Here is a 24,650-nt window from a genome sequence, read left to right on the forward strand (position 1 = left end):
CTCTATTCTCTCTTTACTTTGCCCAAGGGCAAACTTTATCACACAAAATTATGAGGCAACAGAACAGGCAGCTTCTCCTCCAAGGGAACCCTGTCTTTCTGGCAAGAGGAACTAGAAAGTAGGCTCCTGCAAGCCAGGGAGTGTAAAGGGGATCCTCGCAAGGGGCGAGCTGGAGAAAGTGATCGCCACTCTGTGTGTGAACTGGAATAAATCCTGAGCCTGCCCCAGAGCCACGCATGTTGGGGCAGACCCAAGCAGTGTGGCAAATGCTTTGAGAACTGAAGTGACACTGGAAACACTGCCCACCCAGAAGGTGAAATAGAACTTTTAGAATGAGCTTAACTGACTGACTGCCTGATAAAACAAATAAACAAACACCATTTTCCAGAGGATTTTAACCAGACCTGTTTCATAAGATGATAATTAAAATAACCAGCCTATAATCCAAAATTGCTTGTCATACAAAGAACCAAGAAAATGTGACCAATTCTCAAGGACAAAGACACTCAATATAATGTTCATCTCAAGATGATCCAGATGTTAGAATTATCAGATAAACTATCTACTATACTTTAAACTATTTACTATAACTATGTTCCCTGAGTTTCCATCTGAATGCATGGAAATGATTTGAAATGAATGGAAATATAGGAGTCTCTGTAGAGAAGTATAAACTATGAAATAAGAATCAAATGGACATTTTAGAACTTAAAAATACAACCTCTGAAATAAAAAATTCACTGGATAGGCTCAATAGTGTAGTAGACAGAGAAGTGGGTCAATAGATCAATAAAAATCATCCAATCTGAAGAACAAAGCGGAAAAAAACTTTTAAAAACATCCTCAGGGACCAACAGGACACTATCAAAAGGCTTAACATTCATGTTATTAAAGCACCAGTGGAGAAGAGACCACTGCAGGAAAATATTTTAAAAAATGACTGAAAAATCCCCAAATTTGATGGAAGACATACATATTCAGATCCAAGAAGCCTCAGCAACTCCAAATAGGATAAACTCAAATATACAACAGCAAATACAACAGAGAAGAAGCATTTGTATTGTCTCTTTAAATGTGTCTATTTCCAAAAACACATGTCACATCATCCTTAGAAAATAGTAGCCTCGTCACTACTTAAAAACCCGTTATATGGATTATCCAAGCTGGCGTGCCTACTCTTTTGCTCCATATCACACAAACATGGCCAGTGTCTTGCAAGCTCAGGTATATGGAATATAATTTAATATCTCCATCATCACAAATTGATTTTTTATAAAAATCATCACTATTATCTTTTACTTATCACTAAATAGTTATTTAGCAACTAGAAATAATTTCTCAATTTAAAAGCTTTACTGAACCTTGTGTATTTTCAGCCTTGGGGATTTTGTCACAGATGAAATTTCCATTAGCTCTTCTGTCAAATTCATCTGAAAATGCCTGGAAGTACAAAGACAGTTTTGACTACTACAATCCTCAGTAGATGAATGAATTTAATTCATCATGGCTTTTGATCCTGCATGCACAAATATTTAGGAGAGAATAATTCTCAAGGCATTATTTATTATCATTATAGATTTTTAAAATTATGAAAACAATACATATATTATTTCTACAAATGCATCCTATGAAAATTATCAATGATGGGAACAAAGATATAAATACAAAAAAATGTAAATACATTACAGTGCTATCGATAATCAAGAAAAAATAAAACAGTTTAAAATCCATCAAAGAAATGGTCAAATAAATTTTAATATATCCACATGTTAAAATATTTAGCAGCTATTAAGAACTGCATTTTCAAGGAACAGTTAATGGAATAAGGAAATACTTTATACTATTAAATGAAAGAATAACATTAATTACATTATATAACAACACTTTGCAAAGTACACATGCATAGAAGAAGACTAGAATGAAATATGACTCAAAGAATTTATGTATTTTGTATTGTTCAAAGTTCCTATGATGAACATGTATTACTTTTAGAATCAGTAAAGGTAAATAACTTGTTAAAAGTTGTTAAAATTGCAGTGTTAACAGAAAGGCAAACACAAGGACCCAAAAACTTCAATTTTTAACTTCTTATTTGTACCAGGAGGGGAATGGCTAGGGAAGTGGTGCTTTTCGGAACAAGATGCTGATGTATGTATTTTAGGTTTAATAAATCCGTGAGTTCCATTTCTTTGCCTGGTAGTGACACCTTTTGTAAATAAGTAACAGAGAATCTTGTTGGGGAAAAAAAGTGATATTTTAGCTAAAAGGCTGATACAATAAAGAGAGAGAGACTCGGAGAGACTATAGAGCCAGAGTTTCAGGCTCACGACCTCCAGAGGTCAGGCAGGTGAGCTACAAATGTGAAGGCGGACTGATGTGACTCTGAAGGACTACACAGCACCTGTCATTCAGTCACAGTGAACTGTTCTGGCAGAAATCCATGCCCAATGTGCCAGAGCATTTAAATTTTTAGGTCACAGTGGCCATCTGGAGTTTTATATGAAATGTTTGATTTTAAAATGTTAGCAACTGATTCAATTTTTTAAAAATAGCCCAAATAAAGCACATCTAGATGTCATGTTCAGACCATGGGCTTTTTTTTTTACAACCTCTGCTACAGTGGCCACCTATAAACATCTCAATAAGTTTTGTTGATTTTTGTATGAATATAACCAAAGTTTAACTGTCTTTAAAAGTCTTAAGAGAGAAAGTGTCACAGTCATGTATGGAGAATTGATACTATTTCTTATGGCAGTAAAGGTGTCTGTATATATTAATCCTTTTACAGAATACCTGCAATGGACTATGAGTCTTTAGGAAAGAAAATAGGGTCTGGGGTTGCACAGAAATAGTGAGATTTGAAGATTCAGGTTCGTGTCATAGGACTACTCCCCTATTCATCTATTCAAAAACTCTCAGCACTTTATGACTCTAATTTAGTTCATTTTATGTGTTTAAATCTTAGCTCCCAAAGTAATAATGATTTCTAGGAGGGAAAGTATGTGCTACATACCCATCCCATGATCTATATCACCTTGTATAATGCAAGTCATAGGGAGGTTGTTAAAAAAGCACTTATTGACTAGAAATTACCGTAGTTATGCAGACCAACTAAGTGGACCACATATTTTGCTTGGGTGGTTTGGCTGTCTGATTAGAACGTAGGTGAGATTTCTTGCTTCCAAAGAACTTAAGGTAATATCTAGATCCAGAAAAAATTAAGTATGACCTAAACATTCAAATGGTCCAGCAATCCACAGACATCTCCTGGGTTGCTGGCTTTAATCCGTTTAATTCTTGCACTATTATGAAACTTTTAAAACATTTAATGTCATTTACTCTACTGGACTCTAATGACTTGGAGGTCAGGGATAATGACCTCTTATTAAATGTCTCTTGTTCTCCCATAACGCTGAGTCCAGTGGATCACCAATAGCTGATGTTCAGCAAATGTGAAGTGGTCAACATACTCTTTGTGACTGAAGATGATTCTGGTACTTCTGGTCCCAACTCTCCTATTCTCATGGGGATGTGCTGAGTTCATTCTAACCACACCCTTCAGTTGTATCCAATCCTGATAATCTCCTATTTACAGGACCATACTACGCTTTTATATTATGTATTAAAATTTCTATGTTCATGTGGAAGGGAATTCTATAGATTAAAAGAGGGTTTAGGGATATGTCAACTCTATTTGCAATATCTGAGCCTTATTTAGATTCTGATTCAAACAAATAAGCTATAAAAACAAAATAAAACATTTATGAGAATTAGAAATTTGAACATTGACTTGATAATGAAATAAAGGAATGATTGTCAATTTCTTTTATGTGTGAAATAGTATTGTGGTTATGTTACTTTTTAGAAAGAACTCTAATGTCTAAAATAAATACCGAATTGTTTATAGATAAAATGTATATTTGGGATTTGCTTCAAAAAAATATAAGAAGAAGGCAAATAAATGGAGATAGAGATGAAACATATTGGCCATAGGATGATAGCAGTGAAGATGAGTAATGGTTACAAGGGCGTTTATTATACTATTTTGTCTACTTTTGTATATGTTTGAAATTTTCCTTAATAAGAAGTTAAATTTTTTTTCTATAACCATGTATTTGCTTGAAATTTCAAGTAGTCTACACTACTCTCTTGCTTCCCTGTATGGGAAATACATAACACAACCTATTAGACCAAGACGACATTGGAGACCATTAAGGCTCAGTTGCCAAAATAACCAGAAATAAATGAGGCTGTACCTGAATATTCCCGTGATCATTTGGATGCAGCAGAAAGCAAACCTCTTGTAAAGTTGTCAGTTGATTCTTGCTACTAAATTTGAAAACTTCTGAAATAATTAATTCAGCAAAAACAGTTTTAGGAAAACCCAATTGTCCTGTTCCTATGGCTGGAAATGCAATTGATTTTAAGGACAAACTCTCAGTGATTGTCAAACATTCTCTGATTATGTCTTCCATGATCTGAAAAGCACAAAACACATCCTTATACATTTGCCTAGAAATGGAATTCAGGACAAAAATAAGAATTCAGCAGCTTTGACTATGATCTCTGCTCCTTTTTACTTTCAACGAAAGGCAGGTTAAGAGCAGTCAGAAGGAGAAAGAAAAATATAGGAGTAGATAAAGAAAAGGAAAACAGAATGTGAGAAACCCTCCAAAAAGATTCAAACTCACTCAGTAATGAAGAAAGAAGCAAAGCAATTACTGTTTAAATTCCTCATGCTCTTCCATTCTTTATGCCCTTGCTCTGCCTTCCTCTTTAAAGATGTGTTATCGTCAGTAATTCTTCCCTGATCCCCAATAATGATTGAGTACTATAATCAATTTATATTATTAACTAGTCTTCAGGAGAAGTCTGCTACAGTTGAAAGAAAGGGCCATAAGATGGAACTTGTCAAGAATGTGACGTTATTATGGAAGAGAAACAGACAGAGTCCAATCTACGTTATACTGAAAGGAATTTAAATGGGTATCCAATTTTCTGGAGAATTTAAAACCAGGCCCTACCTTGTGTGAAGATGCGCTGCCATTTTGCCAGTCCGGAGCCACCACATGAAGCACACGCTGGCAATGCAGATTGCAACCACTGGTTTGGAGAATTGTGCCCACATTAATAGACATCCCTTGCCCAGTTGTGTTCAGTTCCTCCTGGAGCTTTGGCCCAGCTTTTTCCAAGAGGGCCCTAGAAAGGGGCCCTCTGTTAAGCGTAAGATCCGAGGGAACGGAGTTGACGACAACATCGGTCTTAAAGACAAAACCAACAATTTGTTTCAAATTCTAACAAAAACATTAATCAAGGATTACTATATTTGAGCCGCTGGGCTTGGCAAAATGGGGGACAACTAAGATGATTACGTTTTCAGGACTGAAATACCACCCAAGAAAAAGTGTTATTAGATACTTATTTAAATAACACTCCAGGACAAAAGAGAAATGTCAAAAAGCAATGTATAAATGGTATAGGATCACCAAAGGACTCCAGAGGAAGTGCCTTCAGCAACTAATGACACCATGAGTCATGTGGGGTCTGAAACATGGGAATAGTTGCAGTGGGCAGAGAAAGACAAGGAAGTCATTGATGAAGGGGAACAGTATGAACATATGCATGGTAGGTTGTGAGCCACGAGTGGATTAGTTTGACCCGACAGAGAATTTCTGCAGTAAAATGGCATAAACAAGGCTGGAAATGTTGGGGATAGACTCTGCAGAGGGCTTCGAGTGCCAGGCCAACTGGACTTCCTGACAGATAGCGAGGAGCTATGGAAGCTTTTCAGCAGGATAGTTAATGTGAGCAGATTAATTGGCTACATTAGAATGCAAGTTGAAGAGAGGAGATGGAATGTGACCAAATGACTTTCAAAGTTGCTCTGCATAGGCCACCAAGGAGCAAATGCACAGCAGATACTGTGGCATCAAAAGCCAAACATCTATGGGAACAAAAGGAATGAAAGCAATGTCTTACTATTCAGTGCTCAAGTTGGACAAGAAATGGAACTCATTCCAATTACCAACTCTCAGTCAAAATTTTCTGTTTATTTGTTTGGTTTTTAAAACGAGAAATAAAATTATTTTAATGTTTTGAAATAGTGCAATGGTTAGGAACCTGAACAAATATTCTAATCCTCGCTCTACCGTTTGTTGGCTGTGGGATGTGGGCAAATTATTTAATCCCTCTAAGTCTCATTTCCACAGCTGTGAAATGAGAATAATAATAATCCTGGGATCTACCTCATAGCATTGAATGAGAAAATGCATGCCAAGCACTTAGCATAGTGCCTGGTACATCTAAATAATTAATGTTAGCTATTATTCTTGTAATTATTATTTAAGTTTATTATATAAAGAGATGACCCACATAATGGGAGAAAATATTTGCAAATCATATATCTGGTAAGGGACCTGTATCCAGAATATATAAAGAACTCTTAAAATTCACTAATAAAAAGGTAACCTGATTTAAAAGCGGGCAAAAGATCTGAATAGACATTTCTCCAAAGAAAGTATGCAAATAGCCTTCCCTAGGATTCCCCTCCCCAAGCCTGCCCACAATACCCAAATTAAAGAAGTAACAGCTGGCACAGCAGGGGCTTCCAGGGCTGCTATTCCCATTAGTTAGAGCTTGTATAAAAGGTTGTTAAATACATATTTTAAAAACATGTCACACCCCCCGCCACCACCCACCCAGCAGACCTACAAGAATTGTCCCCACATATTACCCAGACCCTTCCCAGGTCCATTCTCTACTTTCCTTCCCACATTTTCTTACTGGTGTTGGGAGCTGATGGTCCCTCAGTCTTGGGCCCCCTTTCTCATCCTTGTTCAGTTCCACTGATAAGATTCCTGTTCTCTGTTCCCAACCTATGCTCTTATTTTTCTGTATCTGCTGTCAGAATTTGACAGGTAATTAACCTTCGATTCTTCAAAATCTGACAAGTGTGAAGGCACCAAAAAAGTATAGAGGGCCTTGCAAAGGTATTATTGTGACTTTTCACATTTACTGGAAACCTAGTGACCTGAATACACTTCCAATTCCCACACATAACTGGCCAATCTCTCTCTTTAGATGCTGTGGTAAAGTAGCCCAATTTTCTACAGAAACCTGTGTCCAGGCCAGGATGGAGGGCCTGGGATTCTCTCCTCTGATTCTCCCCTTGACCCTAATCTTTCTTTGGCAACAGACTAACTGAAGTCCCAGCACCTTGGTGGGTGTTCTGTAAGTAGGGACACTCACCGTAGCATTCTGCACATCTGCTTTCAACAACAGGATCCTCAGGCCTCCCGGGCACGGGAGCACTCGTCTGTTTTCAAGATCTTCTCTCGAGCCGGGCTGAACTGCTGCTGGTAAACTGGGCAAGGAAGCAGTACCAGGCAGGGTGTTTTTAAATACAGATTTCACAGTTTCAGCAAAGGCCTCAACAGTCTTCTCAGCTGCATCCACAAGGTAAACCTTTTTCAAGGTGCGTCCATCGCTCTTACCTTGGAAGTTTTCTTTGATGGCCAAAACGATGGCCTCCACACACTGGAGTAAGGGAAAACCAAAGATCCCGGAGCTAATGGCGGGGATGGCTATGGATTGGTATTGGTGATGTTCAGCCAAAATGAGACTTTGTTCCACGGCATGCTGTAACAGGAGCATACAACACCGGGCATCATCCTTCTTCCACTTGGGACCTACTGCATGGATCACATGATGGTATGGGAGCCTTCCTGCTTTTGAGATGGTGGCACGGCCAGGAAGGATCTTGCCCCTTTCCTTCACTATCTTGTCACAGTCTTCCTGGAGCTCAGGGCCAGCTGCTTTCGAAAGAGCTGCGGCGAGACCACCACTCAGCCGGAGGTCCTCATTTGCTGAATTTACCACCACTTCGACAGGAAACCGTGTCAAGTCACCCAGCTGTACAATCAGTGAGACTCCAGGGGCCAAGTCCACCTGAGTGGAGCACTTCTGCCCGCCAGTGCCGCCTCCCTCCTCTTTTCCTTCATTCTTCTGTAGTTGAATAAAACAACCAAAAAACTGTTTGACCTGACTTTTATAGTACCCTGCTTTATCCTGGAAGATCTGGCTGGCTCCTGGCTTATCAATATTGATGCTTTTAATACAAACTGAATCCCGGGCTTGCCTGATGATATTCATTCCCTCCAGGACTTTTGTCTTTGAGCCAATTAGTAAAATGCCTTTTTGTTTATCTTCGGGATTGAAATTTACAATAACATTTATCTTCTTTATCCTTTGCAAGAATAGCTTCTCTGCCTTTAAATAATCAATAACTAAGGGAGGCTTTACTTCCATCAATCTCTCAATTCTCATGTTTTTTTCCACAAAGTCAAAAAGCAAGCTGTAGATGTCATTTACTTCTCTCGTACAGCCTGCGATGTTGACCACAGCTGTGGTTTCTGAGATAAACTCATTGATTATTACGGTCATTGAGGAAGAATTATATTTCTTATGCAAATTGTGAGTGCACTCTTTCCATTTCCTGCTGTTAAGAAATTCCCTGTCCTCAATGTCTATTGACTTAAAATTTAAGGCACTGACCATTTGCTTTTCAGCTTTTAATAGGACTTCAGAAGAACAGCCGGTTAAGAGAACAGTTGTACCCTTTAGGTCATAACTTGCAAGAATTTTCTCTGCTATAAAAAGAGACTTAGAGAATTCTGCACAGTCAACCTGTTGCAAAAACTGGAAAACCTGAGGAGAAAGCTCAATGTTTTTCTGGTCCATGTTGTAAACCTTTTCCTGGATTTTACACTTTAATTTATACACATCTGCACTGAGTCCTTTGAAGCACATGTGTTGAGTGGCTTCATCGTAAGAAATTTCCACCTCTGGGCACTCCATGTGGAAATGCTCCTGCATACCACTGTGGCATAAAAGAGAATACTTTCCTGGGGAAATGGCCACTTTCTCCTTCACACTTTGCTCTTCTCTTTTAATTTTTTCAGTGGCGTTTTTTATTAATTCTTTGATTTTTGGCTCAATGTTTTGTACATCCTCTGATTTCCCCACTAAGGTTACAATCCCCATAAATGTATCAAACTCGATCAAAATCCTGTCATCTTCTAAATCGTTTTTTATGGTGTCCCACACTATTGGATCCACTTTAAATGGCATAACTTTATATCTAGACCTGATGCCAGAGAATGCTGTCAAAACATCTTTCTTCCAGTTCTTGATTCTTAGTCTTCCTTGATGGACTAAGGTGGCCTCAGGTCTGATGGTAACTTCGCCATTGAGTTGAGACCACATTAACTCACAGTGACAATGTCTCATTTCTTCATTTATCTCTTCAATCAGGTGATTCTTTTTGTGCAAGAACTTCCATAACGGAAGATCCAGAGATTCTCTAATTGGTGCTGGAAGCTTGATCAGAGGCTTTTCTTTTCCATATAAAGCTGTGCCCAGAGAGGTATAGTATGGGAACACAGAGAGTGGCATATTGCTGAGGAAATGTTTCTTGGTCATGATGGTGCCTAACACTTAAAAGGAAAGAAATAAAATAAAGTAATCCCAGTGTAATATGTTTCAAAAGAAAAAAAAAATACCTTTCCTATTCTAGAGGGAAAAAATCCTAATATTTATAGAACTTTGATGTTATAACACGTTATTAAAAAGCAGCTCTAATCCTCACGCACTGCGAGCAGGAGTGCAAACTGGTGCAGCCACTCTAGGAAACAGTATGACAGTTCCTCAAAAAACTAAGACTAGTTTGGGTATCTATCTCCAAATTTGAAAACATTTTTCTGTAAAGATATATGTACCCTGATGTTCATTGCGGCATTATTCACAGTGGTCAAGACATGGAAACAACTGAAGTGCCCTTCGATAGATGATTGGATAAAGAAAATGTGGTACATATATACAATAGAATATTACTCAGCCATAAGAAAAGATGAAATACTGCCACTTGCAACAACATGAATGGATCTTGAGAATATCATGCTAAAGCAAAATAAGTCAGATAAAAAAGTCGAGAACCATATGATTTCGGTCATATGTAGGATGTAAAACTGAATATGATTTCACTCATATGTGGGACGTAAAACTGAAAGCAACAAATGGACAAGACAAACAAAAACTCACAGACACGAACAACAGTATAGCAGTTATCAGAGGAAAAAGGAGGAGGAGGAAGGTAGAAAAGGATAAAGGGGGTCAAATATATGGTGATGGAAAGAGATTTGACTTTGGGTGGTGAACACATAATGCAATATACAGGTGATATATTATAGACTTGAAACATATATAACTTCATTAACCAATGTCATCCCAATAAATTTAATTTTATAAAAAGAGGGGAAAAAAGCAGCTCTGCTCTCAAAGTGCTCAAATATAAATTGATATGTGTTAACGCTGCATAGGTATCCCTTGTTTAATGGAATAATTACTTTCTAGCTAAGATCACTCTGTTAAAATTCTGTTTTATTTTGTTTTTCTGATAATACTGATATATCACCACCAGGTTAAGAAATAAATAGGACTTTGTTCCCAAGCATGGGGATAATGTTTGCCCCAGTGTAAAGAATATTTTGGTGCTCAAAGCAAAGCACATCTAAGAATCATGCTATCTGCTGCTTCTTGTACACCTGACAACTTTAGGCTTCATAGATGACTTAGATTCCATTAATACTTCTAGGGAGAGGAGTACAATAATAATTATCATAGCTAACAATGTGTCAGACACTATTCTAAGTGCTTTACATATATCAAATTAATTTAATCCTCACAATAACCCTTTGAGATAGAAACACTATTATTATCATCCCTATTTACAAATGATAAGACTTAGACTAGGAAAAGTTAGATAACTTGAACAGTGTCATGTAGGCTGTAAGTATTTTAGCTAAGATTCAAGCCAGTGTCTGAATGCTCTTGACTCTTTACGAGGGATTCTAAGACCAAGGTCATCTCATAGTCATCAGAGAGCCCTGCCCAAAGACTCTGATTCAGTAAATCTTGCACCTTTCCCATCCCTGCTACAATGCACCTTCTGCCACTTTTACTGGGACAGTCCCTAGGATGGCATATATACATGTCTGTGTGTATGTGTTGGGAGAGGTGGATACCCTTCTCTTTAAAGCCCCTCCTCATTTTGTGTAAGTTATTAGACAGGTACAAGGAGTCTAAGAAGAAAAGAAATTAGAATGAATTCCAATAACAACTTGGATTAAAATAGCATCCTTTGGAAAGAGGTTAAAAATAACTTCACCTGTGCATAATTGGCTCCTAGGCCTTGAGCCAGACATCATAAAATACAGCCTTCGGAGGTCCAGACACATAGTTTCAACTTCCCAAAATGGCCCCCTAGTTTCTGAACCTGGGCAGCACCAGTGACCAGTGACCACTACCATGTACTGAGCACCCACCATGTGCCAAGTACTTTGCAGGTATAATCTCATTTAATTCTCACAACATTTTCTGAGGTAAGTAGTAACATGAATTCTGTTTTACAGAGGAGAGAACAGAGGCTTTTGTGAGTTAAAGGAACTTGCTAGATTACAAAGCTAGTAAGCACCAAAGCAGGATTTGAATTTGAGTCTATCTGACCCAAGAACCATCATAAATGTCACCCTAATGTGCCTTAAATTCTCCATCCTGCTTCCTCTCTGTAATGAAAGAGTAACTATATCTAACCATACAGGTTAGTATGGGGATTCAAAGAGATACTGTGGCAGAAAACACAGCAAAAACCAAACCCAAACAAACAAAACAAAACAAAAAAAACACAACTCACCTGCAATGGGTATTTAATAAGAGTTCCCTTTCTTAAGATTTTGTTAAAGTGAACCAAGTAATTTCAGAGTGAAGTGCCTAATATTCCTGTCAAATAATCTACATAAAATACAATATTGCTAAATAAATTCTCTTCTTAATCCAGCTTTATCTACAGTTTGCCTCAGTATTGGTAACCCACTGTAAGCAGTGAAATACCTCACAAGAAAAATTAATGTTATAGGCGAATAGGAGATTGGGGAAAGGTAAAGAAGTTAACAGCATAGATTATGGGCCAGACTACCCAAGTTCAAATCTTGGTTCTGTCATTTATTAGCTGTGTAACCTTGGTCAAGTTATTTGACCTTTATGTGCCTTAGTTTCTTCATTTGTAAAACAGGGATTACAATAATAGCAATGCCCATAAAGCAGTGTCTGTGAATACACTTTGTAGCACCCTGCAGAGCTATGTAAGTTACACTTATAAGAAGGAACAACCAGACAGAGAGAAAGGGAAAATCAGTGTATCTCAGACTGTGGAGAACATGGAAATGAGTGAGGCTAGAGGAAGAGGTCTGGTCAACACAATCAGAAGGTGCAAAGAGGTCAGGTGAAATGGAATCTTTGAAAGGGCCCTTTCGTTCACAGGGAACTCCCCAGTTAATCCCAAGCACCGTGTTCTTTCTTTCCCTAAGAAGTCTGGCCCTCCAATTCCTACTTCTCAGCCTTGACCTCTGAACATCAATGAACTCTCCATGCTGACTTTGCACGAGCCTCAGACAGCTAGAAATCTATGTCTGTAAAACCCTCAGAAGTGTTTCCCTAAGATTCGGCTGGACATGGTTTTCACAGGGTCACCGAAAAGAACAACCCAGCAGGCATCCACTGATAATGTGAAATCACCCTTATTAATTTCTGAATGACATTGACAGGTGAAAGGGAAAGTGTTGATGCTTTATAGGAACTGTTCATGTTTCTGAGTGTTTCTTTATCTAACCTTATCAAAATTAATTTGAGAATTTCTACCAAGTGTACAGCTGAAACACAGATCATCTCTTTTTTTAATACAGTATTTCCAAGATTCTGAGAATTATATATTTTTCAGTTCATCATAGGTAGAGACTCATGAGAGAATCTCCTTATATTTTTCAAAAATTTAACTTACTTTTTAAAAATCTGAATCGCTGGACTCATTAAGCATCATATTCCAGAGGAACTTGATTACTAATTGGATTACCAATGAAATATACAAATAAAAAGAAAATACACTGGAATTCAATTGATAATGGTTAAGATCTGCTAAAGTGGTGGTTTAGATTATGCCAGGTCTACAAAATCAGGCTAATAGATATTACCTTTTCTGTCAAAAAATTCAATCAGAGCTGAACTCTCTTCAGGAAAACATTCAACACTGGTAATTTTTCCCCCTCCATTTTGAGGATTTTCAAAAAAACATTTCAGATTATAGTCATCAACACCAGGCGGCAGGTTTTCGACCCTGATTCTTTTTGTCTCCTCCAGAAGTCTTGGAGAAAGCTGAAGGTGTTTCACTGAATGGTGTGTGGCACAAACATCAACAAATTGCTTGGGATCTACAAATCAAAATCAATCAATCAGAAAATTATGTTTATATTTTTACATTATACAGAAGGAACTGTCTGAATATTGAGATAAAGGGTAGAGCTAGATGCAAGATTTTAATCCCTAAATGAGAAATGACATGCTTAAAACTTCCAGTCTCTGAACAATGATGCATATATGAATATCTTACCTGGATTATGGCCACTGAGTTGTGTCCCTCCTCCACTCACAACCCTCTCCAACCCTCCCTGACATCGCCAACACAAATCTTTCTCTACAACACAAATCTCCTCATTTCACTGCTTCCTCAAGTCCTTCAATGGCTCCCCATTACCTGCAGGCATGAGTCCACACTCTTTGCTAGGCTTACAATGCCTTTGGCTATTTGACTCCAAACTAATTTCCAAATATCACCTCTGGTTATTCTTTGCCATTCATTTTATTTTCCATAATACCAAAAAAAAAAAAAAAAACCCTCAAACAAAAAAACCCCAAAACTAGTCATTATTTTGAAAACCCGTTCTCTTTTGCTTTCATATATATATATCATTTCCTGTGCCTGAAATGCCCTTCTCCAATTTTTATCCTGATTCTATTCCTCCTTCAAGACTCAGCCCAATTATCTCTTTCAAATAAATGAATATTGATTGTGGGCCCACAATGTACCAGGCACTGTGCTAGGAGCTGAGGATAGAGTGATGAATATAACAAGTACTTGAACATTCACTGCCCAGGAGGGAGGACATCCTAAAAGCAAACAAGTGGCCTACTGGCACTCAGACAAGGATTCCCAGAGTAGGCAATCACTGACCTAAGTTTTGAAGGATGAAGAAGAGTTTAACTAGCTAGATAAGGGGAGAAAATATTTCAGGCAGAGAGAACAGCAATGGCATGAAACAACATAGTGTACTTGGGACCTAATAAACTGGTACTACTGAAGTATATACTTCATAAAAGGGAGTAGGCAGGGCAAAACCAAGCCACTTTGTATAGGTTCCCTTCCTTCCCATTCTCCACGGCCTGCTGTTCACAGCTGAAGAAGGCAGCTTCTCCTCTTACATCTTCATTATTCATTTACACATGGGTTACTTCCCTTCCCCATATGAATTTCTCAAAAGCAAGAGCCAAGAATTATTTATCTCTGTACCTACTGCACCTAGACAAGTGCATACAGCAGGTGTCCAAGTTTTTGATCAATGAACAAAAGCAAGTCCATTTAGTTTTACCTTTATAAAAAATAATCATAAATTTGAAATAAGAATAGCTTCTTTTATTGAGTCCTTAGCACATCTCAGGTACTATGTCAAGAGCTTTGCAAACATTATTTCATTTAAGCTTCACAGAAACTATATCAGATAGGCATTACTATTCCCATTTTATAGATGAGAAAAATAAGGCACACAGAAGGTAGTAAATTGACCAACCTCAGATAATTAGTTTAATGGAGAATCTAGAATTTTGACTTCATGACCTGCATTCTTAATTAACCATTCCACCTCCATGGCAATGGAATAGATAGGGCCTCGAACTGAAAATTTTCCTTGTCTTTCTGGAGATGACTCTTCCATCTCAGAGATCATTCACAGACTCCTCACACAGACCTCAAAGAACACTCATTTTTTTTTTGCATCACATGCTCCTTGCATATGTGGATGACCATGAAAGTATTAAGGAAATACATGGTAAAGAGGATAAGAGAACAGGCTGTATAGAGGCGTGCTGCCTGGGTTCAAATCCAGTTCTTCCATTTATCTGCACCTTTGTCTCAAGTGTAAAATGAGGAATAATAATAATAATCTCAAAAGATTTTGAAAGGAACAAATTAATTAATACATGGAAAGAGCTTAGCATAATACCTAATTTACAGTAACACTATATGAGTGCTTGCTATTATTATTATTATTAACCTCAAGTTCAATTTGGTAACACACATCAATATTTACTTCTCCCAACGAGGTGAAAACATTGACTCTTCTGCTTGGAATCACTTTAATAACCTTAGACTTTAGATTTCTATTTGGGTGTGTTGTCTCTGTCTCTGTCTCTTTGTATCTGTCTCTCAGTCTCTTTGAACTGAGTTCAAAAATCATCACTGTCTTTGTCTCTGTCTCTGTCTCTCTGTCTCTCTCTCTCTCCCCTTCTCTCTCTCTCTCTCTCTCTCTCTCTCTCTCTCACACACACACACACACACACCTCATACAATAAAGTTTGACCTATTAAATATACCAGACTTTGGATTCAAAACAAATTTGCTTCTCTTTCAAATAAAAAAGGACCTATGTTAACTTGGAGTCTCTCTTATTAGTTACTAGAAAGACTCAGATTTTCAGAGACATTCCATTAGTTGGGTGTCCCAAGTCCCAAAAGTGTGGTGCAAAGAAGACTGGCAAATGAAGAATCACTTAATCTTACCTATATATTTTAGAAAGGTAACGACGGCAACATCAAAATCTCGTATTACTTCCACTTGAAAATCATCACTGGACAGGCCACTTATGTTCTCCACCAACAAGATTAACATGATATCAGTCACATTTGTGTTGAGATTTTCAAATGCAACCAAAGAGGGAATATTTTCACATTCTTTTGGGCTATCTTCCATTTTTTCTGACCTTCTGTTGAGAGAGTTTTTCTTATCCAGTTCTTTTGACGCATCTGATTTTAGGGATACAAAAGAGGTCAAGATGTTATATTTACTACCACGGTCTTAGCAAAGTAAATTATCATAAGACACTGCCCTCTTTCTTTCCCAACCTCTAGGCTAACTCATATAAAAACATATCTTAGAAGGCTTTTTACTTAAATTAATTAAAAATAAAATGTACCTTGTTATCATTATATTATTTTCAATTTTATTACACCTTTTCTGCTGACATATACTTCTATCACAGCACCATATTATAATAATCGAACTCAGTTTCTCAAAAGCGAAGGACATGTTTATGCATCTTTGTATTGCTGGCACATGGTATATACTTGAGGCTCAATAACTGTTTGCTGAATTGGAGATTTACTGCTTGGACCACTGCAGGAAAGCAAGAACAACTGATGTCTGGGCATCTGAAAAGCAGTAAGTTCCTATCACTGAAGAGAAAAAAAAAGACTCTTGCACTGAATGACTAAGGGATACAAATAGAAGGTAAAATGACCTAGAGAGCTGTAGGTATACATCAGACTCACTGAATAGCGATCATTCCAGCCAGCTTGTTCCTCTCCAGTGTTGATCATACTGAGTTATTCATATGCATCAGGTCATTCTCACTCTACACTTGTCCAGTGCAGTAAAGCATGATGAGTACGATGTGAATTTTAGCCATTCTTTGAGCAACTATTCAATTGAGGCCCTTATTATATTTAAGGTACTGGATGTGTGGAGAGGGGTGCATACAAAAAACATTAGATAAGGAACTTACAAATTTTCTAATGGAGGTACTCAAGAAAAATGAGAAAGGGAACTGTTTATTATGGCACAGCAAAATGCTATGTGCTCACCAAATCCATTTTGTTTTCTATCTGCGAAACATTTCCCAGACTTCCTACAATTCAATTCCTACAGTAGGGTTCACGTGGCTAATTAAATATGGGTGGAAGTGGTGAGTTCCACTTCCAAGCATGGCCAATACACGTCTCCTTCATATGGATCTCCATTCTCCCTTGCAGTGACCTTGGAGGCCACGTATCAGGATAATAGTATCAAAAGATGGAAGGAGGCTGGGTTCTCGAATGACTGTGTGAAGCAGCCTAGACTCTCCCCACCACCCTAGCTGTCAACTACCCTGAACTTTGATCTGGGGGGTTGTTTGTTACAGCAGTTAGAGCACCTTGACAAATACTCTTGCCATGTGCTGAACGTGGCTCCACGCACATACATTCACGTCAAATAAAAAAAAATAGCTTAGAGATTCAATAATGACATAAACTAGCATTCAGTGAGACAGGTATAACAAACCAGAACGACTACTAGGCTGGGGGTGAGGCTACATGAGTTCAACTCCTGACTCCACCACTCTTTAGCCATGTGACTTCGGACACATCTCTTAATTATAAAATGAGAGTATTGAACTAAGTGAATGGTAAGAGCCTTTCCAGCAATATAGTTTTGTAATGCCATGACAATTAGAAGCTTCATCACAAGGGATGCTTGGTTAATTGCCGAACAAAGAGCATCAACAGTCAAGCCAGGATTTCAGAAAAGAGAGATAAAGGGATTGGGTTGGCTTGGAAAAGCTTTGGAGAAGAGGAGGAAGCTGAGTAGATCTTGAAGGATATATAGAATTTAGGTTGAAGAAAGTGAGGCAGAGTATTGTGAGCAGCAAAAATATACAGTGTCGTGATTGTGTTAACCTACTCAAGAGATGGAGATCTGAATGATTAAGCTTAGGAAGCTCTTAGGTGCAGAGGTGTTAAGAAGTGAGCCAGAAAAGTCAGTTTCATCAGGAACACCATCTGGACTTTATCTTGCAGTTGGTGGTAAGGGTGAGTCAGGGAAGATTTTTGTGAAAAGGATGACCAGATATCCAGCAACAGTACAAAGGACTGGTTAGATTTAAGGAGAAGAGCATCAGAAACAGAAAAGACTAAGCAGGATATTCCTGCCATGCTGGAGTTTTGAGGTAATAACAGGAACAGGTGAGGAAGGAATGGATAAGGAAAACTTAAAAAAAAAATTAACAGATCTCTGTGACTAATGTATGTGAAAGCTTAGAAAGGAAAGATGACTGAAATGTCTAGTAGGCAATGGGCAGACAGGTTATGAACTTCAAGAGAAATAAGGAAGTCAGAAGAGGGCACTGGTTTGGGGAGACGGATGATACAGGTGGCTTCAGACATGTTGGCTCTAACATATTTTCCAACAAGAAGGTCAGACATGAGGTCTATAATTTAGAGGAGAGTCCAGGCTGGAAATAAAAACTTGGATAAACCAGAATTTCCTGACCACAAGTGACCAGTGTTTCCTTGCTCTTACTCATCTCTCTTCTCCTGGTTCTTCCACTGGCTGGTTACCACCTTTCATGCCCAGCCCAACTCAGCTAGGCCTAGAACTGGACATTGGCTTAAGGCTCACATCCCCTGATGCTGGTGTGTGCCTCGACTGACCTTTCCCTGCTCTGTCAACTGCCTGTCAAACTTTAACTTGAAGCTCTGGGTTTTAGGCATGGTATAGCATCCTTTGCTCTCCTCATCCCTGAGATATGAGACCTATTAGGGAACCCCCTTCTATCCTCATTTTTCTCAGTTCTGAAAATTGTCCATACCATTCCAATTACTTTCAAGAGTCCTACCCTTAGAGCCATTGTCAGGACTCAGTGTGGAGTAACTATTCAACAAAGGACCTGCTCTTCCACCTCTTAAAAGGGTCAACTTAAGTATCCTGTTGAAGACAGGTTACCCATCTTCCTGGTTGGTTACTATCATTAGTCTGGGTCAGGTAGAAGGTAAAATTAGGTTAGTAAATGGGTCTAAAATTTCCAGGACAATGAAAAATCCATTGATGGTATGGGGCTGGATGGCTGTCCCCAAGAATACATACACTTGGAGTTTTAAGCAACTCTGAAGCAGTGCTAACAAATCAGTTAAGACAGAGTTAGGGTAAAATCTATGAAACCATATGAAACAGAGACTTGATTAAATTCTAGTTGCAGGAAATGGTACAGATATAAATGTACAAATATAAAACCAATTCCTGGTCTAAAATTGAACTTGAGGGTACAGCACTTAAGGCATCTTCTAAGAAATAGATAAGAATTTAAGGGGTCACAATGAACATCGAGAGCTGAGTGAGCCAGTTCAATATCTGAAGAATGGTAAACATGAATTATTCTAAAGAGACCCCCTAAAAATCCCATCTTATAAGAATCATGAGCTTCTTAAGAAAACCACGCATACTAGATTCTACAGTTTAACAGTACATTCATGTTAGGTAAAAACTATCTATATTCATATCATTACCAGTCATTTTACCAAGTAAAGGCAGTTCTCTTCCTAGTCCCAAAATTTTTTATTTTTGAAAATAAAAAATTGCAAAACTTTAAACATGTTCTCAAGACAATTTCAGCTTTAGAGGACAACATTTACACATTTTTTTGGAATTCCTTTTCCCTCAGATCTGGATATATGTATCACTTTATCTCTCTTGCTCAGCCATTCAACACAGTTCATCATTTCCTTCCCTTTATAAGAGCATGCTTAGTCAGGAAAACTAGTCTCTTCTTTAGTAAATGTCAGGTGGTGCTACAGGCCAACATCCAGACATTAGTTAAGCAGCAGAGTTCGCAAAACCTACTAGATTTCAGGCTGTTTCCCTCAGCAGATGGGATGAGAAGAGCTGCTGCTGCTGATCTGGAGGGCAGCACCACATCCTGCACCCAGCACTCAGAAGTTTTCATCCAAAGGACCTACACCTTCCTGTTGGGGCTCCAGAGGACAGCACTTTCCACACCCAGTGCTCAGAAACTGACTTAGCCACACACAGCATCCACTGACATGTCATGCCCTTGTTTCTCGATGGCAGGTTGGGCACAGGTGGGCTCTAAAGGTCAGTTCATCACCGTCTTCTAGGCACGTCTCAATTACAGGGCGTCTCCCAGTCCCCACAGAGGTTGCTGTTCCCATCCTTTTGATCTGAACCCTTACAGTAAAGGGGCATTCCCAGTGTTTGCCCTCTGCAAAGCTCTCTGAGAGTATGTACATGATGCAGTACAAGGCATCTCCAAGCTGAGCATTCCCTGCCTTGTGAAGTCAAGAAGATAAGGATGATGTCTACAAGTGCCATCTTTAATAAAAGCAAAACTGCCTGGTGAAGGCCAGTCATCTCAACTGAGACCTTACCTGGTTCTTTGGCATTTTCTTTGGTCTTAGATTCCTGAAATCCAAAGAATAAAATAGCATTAATAAATTACTACTAAATTCTTTACATTAAGAAAATGTGCCTGGGACCAGGCTGGAGATGTAGGGTCTATAGAAACTATAATGAAAAGCTCTGGCAGTGATGCTGTTGAATGAACCTCATGTGTAGTGGCACATCCACTCACTCAGCACAAAAACCATTGATAAAAGTGACTTGCAAATAATAGAAACTCCAATGAACACCAAGTGTCTGGGGTATGGGGTAAGACTTACATTTTTTTTTTCTCATTTAACATTTATTGAGTGTTTCCTATGAATAACCCCTTGCCATTTGCTTTACAGAGGCTGCCTCATCTAATTCTCACAGCATTCCAACAATCAAATGAGAGAGATGCTATTACTATACCATTTTACACTGAGGAAATACTTAGTCCATGCGATATGGATCACTGCCCCCTCAAAACAATGTAGAAATAAAACAAGTACAGCAAGTTCCAGGTTAAGAGCACCCAGGATCAACAGACCTCAAATTTTACATCTCAAACCACTCTTATTATAATTCCCAAATTCTGACTTTTGCAAGTGTCTAAGTCAAACAAAACTGCCACCTACTATTCCACACCTACTCTACCACCACTCTCACTTCCTCCACAACTGTAAGTGGCTTTTCTCACTCCACTAGATTGTCCTCATTGTGCTTCCCATCCCACACACCTTGAGAAAACACCCTACTTCCCTTTTACTCACTCCTTTACTTACTTTTGTTGGACTTCTCCCCTCAGAGGCATCATGGACATCATCTGTGGGCAACTGGAGAGTTAACTTGAATGTTCCTTTTCCTGGTAATACTAACTCGTGGTTCTCTCTCTCCAGAACTTTCTGCCGAACTGAAATAAATATATATATAAAAAAGCCAACTGTTAAGAAATCTTTATTCACAAAAATTATTCCATGATTTCCATAGGCTTTTTCATCATCAATCAATGGCTTGGTCAGTTTCCCAAGAGAATTCTTGTGCGGCAAAAAGAGGAAAAGTTTGACAAGCAGAAATGGATTTGAATTCCATCTTTAAACTTATTTATTTATTTTTTTTACCTTAAGCATGTTCAAAAACCTCGGTCTTCTTGTATATTAATAAGTAATTAATGAAGACCGTCTTATGTAGGTGTTAGGTGGAGTAAATTGAAAAATTTAATACGGTACCTGATGCTCAGTGGGCACTCAGAAAGGAAGCAATATTTATTCACAGTAAAGGGAAGCAATTAAAGGATCCCTCATGGTGAGCCAATGAAGACTGGGTGCTGGGGCATAGCATAATAAAAGCCATCTTTTAGGAGGGTAACATAGGTGACCAGGAGCAGAAGGCCAGGAACCTAGTTAAAAAGAATTGTTAAAAAGAATTGTTTCAATCAATACTTTGACCTGTGAAGAGAAGAGATTCACATTCATTAGTAAAAGGAGTAGACAAGAAGGGATAGGAGAGATTTTTTAAAAACTTAACACATCAGGAAGTTGGGCTGCAGTGAAAAAACAAACAGTGGACACAAGTGTTCAAAAACCTGGATTCAAATTCCAACTCTGCCATGAACTAGATGAGAGATATTCAGGAAATATCTTAACTTCTCTTAAGTCTCTTTCCTCACTCAAACCAGTGTCTGTGAATGAATTTTGTAACCCCCACAAAAGCTATGCAAATTAAGTTATAATTATAAGAAAGACAAGCCAGAGAGAGAAAGGGGAAAAAAGAACAGAGAATGTGTGAGTTTAGACGAGAAGGTGTGCTCAGGAAGGGTGAAGGGAACCTTTGAAAGTGCCGTACAGTTCACAGGCACAGCTCTGCCATAGTGTATTCTGATAATGTTGGCCTGATGAGGCCGAGGATATAGGTAGCAATCTTTCAAAAAAAGGAGCTTGAATAGCTTTTCCACCTCAACCATCTATGAAGGGGTGAGGGAAGTGAGGCCTCATCTAGATGCCAACTTGATGAAACAGACCTCGGAAACAATATGAGAAGAAATGCCAGACTCTTAATTTCACCCTTTCTGGGAGGGCGGATATTTTTACACGTACTCCTAAGGGGCTGCCTTAAGCTAGAGCGAGGACAGGATAAGACCCCTGAAGCCAGAGAGGAAGCTAAGTTTTGTAAGCCAAGTTGTCCAGACTCCTGGACTTCTGTGATGAATTCCTTTTATTATTCCCCAGACTTCCATAGAATCCTATCCAGGTATCTAAGTGTGCCAGTCTGTTCTGTGTGCAATATCTATAGGTACCACTTCTTCAAGAAAGCAGATGGTAGCAATATCAGTAAGTGCTCCCCAAGAAGAAGAATGTGAATCTGGCAGGAAAAAGAGGTTCCACTCTGATGTCCAGCCACCCTGATCCATGTGGACCGTCTCCCATCTGCACCAACCTCAGACCAGCCACATTTACTTTTATTTAAAGAGAAGATGGGATCCCTTACCGAAAAGAGGTGGACAATAATCAGGAGCCAAATTATGACCAGAAAGGGAGTAAATGTACACATCAGGAATGGGGTTTAAAATCTTCTGAGTCAGTTTATACTAAACTTTTCAGAAATTTGATAAACTATATGAAAGTAAAATATAGCTTCTAAATAGTTCCTGTATGCTATACAGTAGTTTCTACAGAGAAATCCTGATGGGCTTGTTCTTATCATGTGAATTATATGACTAAATCGTGTTATATTATGGCCTGTACCTGCTGAAGCCACTTCCTGGTGTGGAGAGAGGGTATTTCTGCAGAAGAACTCCTGCCCTAGGACTGCTAAGGCAGGTCATTCATTGTTAGCAAATTACTGACAGCTTGCTGAGAAAGTGGTTGTTCTGGTAGGAAACTGAAACTGAATAGGGACTTTCCACTCCCTCAGGAACTTTGATCATAAAAGGTCTTGAGCTGCAGTAAGTCTGAGATGTCCGTGCTGAGGGTAACATGAAGGGGATGAAGGGGCCATTGGAGCAGCCTGGGGGTGGGGGAAGGGGGTAATGGGCTGGGAGATGCGAAGGAATTAGCCTGGCAGGAGACTGTTCTGCTTTGAGGGCTAGAACGGAATCATGTTATCATCACAAAATTATATATTGTGCTGGTTGTATTTTTATGCTGTTTGTATTTTCTATAATTGTTTCCCTTTTTGTTCATTCAGGGTCATCAACAAACAACAGAGATTCCCAAACTTCAGCACACCAGGGCCACCTGGGGTGCTGGTTCAACGTGCAGATTCCCACCCAGCCACACTCAGGGTTGCTGAGTCTATGTGACCAAGCTGGGGCTGTGTCTGTTTAACCTTTTATGAGTCAGGATGCAGGGAGTTTGCGGCCCCAATTTGAGAACTACTTCTAAGGATAATGAGATGCTGAAGAAGAAAGAAGGGTCCCTAAGTGCCGGGCCTATGCTGATGTTAACAGTTGGTATTAAAGTAGTAACATCCCTTGAGGAAATGACTTAACATTGCACAGCTTCCCTTCTGGAATTAAAGTAGTAACATCCCTTGAGGAAATAACTTAACACTGTACAGCTTCCCTTCTGAGCATTCCTTGGCGAGATTAATCTTTAGAAAACTTGGTACTTTGTTTTTATAAAGACTCTGAGCCAAGCAAGTCTCCTGTCCCCGTCCACTTCACTTCCTTCACTGTGCACCCCTCTCCTCTCTGGGTTTCATCTTTCCTTTCTAGATCCATGCCTAGAATACCTCGATTGCTTTCAGGGCCTTGGAAGCCTCCTTGCTTCTCCTCTGGCCCAAAAGCTTCTCCAAATCCAGTGACAGGCAGGATCATGGGTTGTCTACATCCTTTCCTATGAGATTCCAGTGGAGAAAGTGCACGCTCTGGGAGCAGCAGGTCTTCCAGCACAGAGCCGGGTGGGTGTCTTAAGCAAGCAGATATTTGGCAGTTATTTGTCTTCTCCCTTTTTTAAATGGCAACAACAAGCTGGACAAGGGGAGAATGCCGTTGCTCAGCTAACTGGCTGTGGGAAGGGAAATTCCCTCTTGAAACTTGGGAAACTCCCAAACACATTCAACCCAGTCTGAGGACAACCTTGAAACTGAGGGAAGAGGTAGCAGCAGACTTCAAAACTGTGTGTGGATCAACAGCACACTGCCTTCCCTCTCCAATAACTCTATTTCATGCAGACAATGTGATTTTTAGGTAGTGTCTCTGCCTCTCTCCCAGGTGACCCCAGAACCACTGGGAATCTCCATGACTCCCAGGGAAATCCCCATGATTCCTTACATTGTTTAACCCCTTTCCTTCACCACCTAAAAATTAACAGAAATAAAAGAGGTTTTCCCTTCCCTCCGTCTCAAATGGAGCATGGGTCATTCCCATAGAACCAGTTACCAAATCCAGAACAGTACACAAATAGGTATATCTTCTATCCCCACACTGACTTTCATTGTGAAAGGACTCGCTTGTCCTCACTTAGAACACTGCATGGATCTCTTTAAAAGTCTCATTTTCATAGTCTCTCCTGACAGTAAT

The 24,650-nt window shown here is 39.0% G+C and overlaps 1 protein-coding gene across 1 annotated transcript in view; it reads right to left on the reverse strand.

The window, feature by feature from the left end:
- The window catches only part of PARP14 (poly(ADP-ribose) polymerase family member 14), a 37,839-nt gene extending 16,803 nt beyond the window's left edge, over positions 1-21,036 (reverse strand). Inside the window, exons 1-8 of the mRNA XM_023520656.1 lie at positions 20,914-21,036; positions 20,137-20,170; positions 15,721-15,963; positions 13,083-13,319; positions 7,249-9,494; positions 5,025-5,261; positions 4,257-4,478; positions 1,362-1,440 (exon numbers count right to left, since the gene is read on the reverse strand). Coding sequence (XP_023376424.1) covers positions 1,362-1,440; positions 4,257-4,478; positions 5,025-5,261; positions 7,249-9,494; positions 13,083-13,319; positions 15,721-15,910 — 3,211 coding nt within the window. The 5' untranslated portion in view covers positions 15,911-15,963; positions 20,137-20,170; positions 20,914-21,036. The remainder of the gene's footprint in view (positions 1-1,361; positions 1,441-4,256; positions 4,479-5,024; positions 5,262-7,248; positions 9,495-13,082; positions 13,320-15,720; positions 15,964-20,136; positions 20,171-20,913) is intronic.
- Between the last annotated feature and the right edge of the window lie 3,614 nt (positions 21,037-24,650).

The sequence above is a fragment of the Pteropus vampyrus genome, unplaced genomic scaffold (assembly GCF_000151845.1).
Source record: "Pteropus vampyrus isolate Shadow unplaced genomic scaffold, Pvam_2.0 Scaffold1, whole genome shotgun sequence".
NCBI classification, from domain to species: domain Eukaryota; kingdom Metazoa; phylum Chordata; class Mammalia; order Chiroptera; family Pteropodidae; genus Pteropus; species Pteropus vampyrus.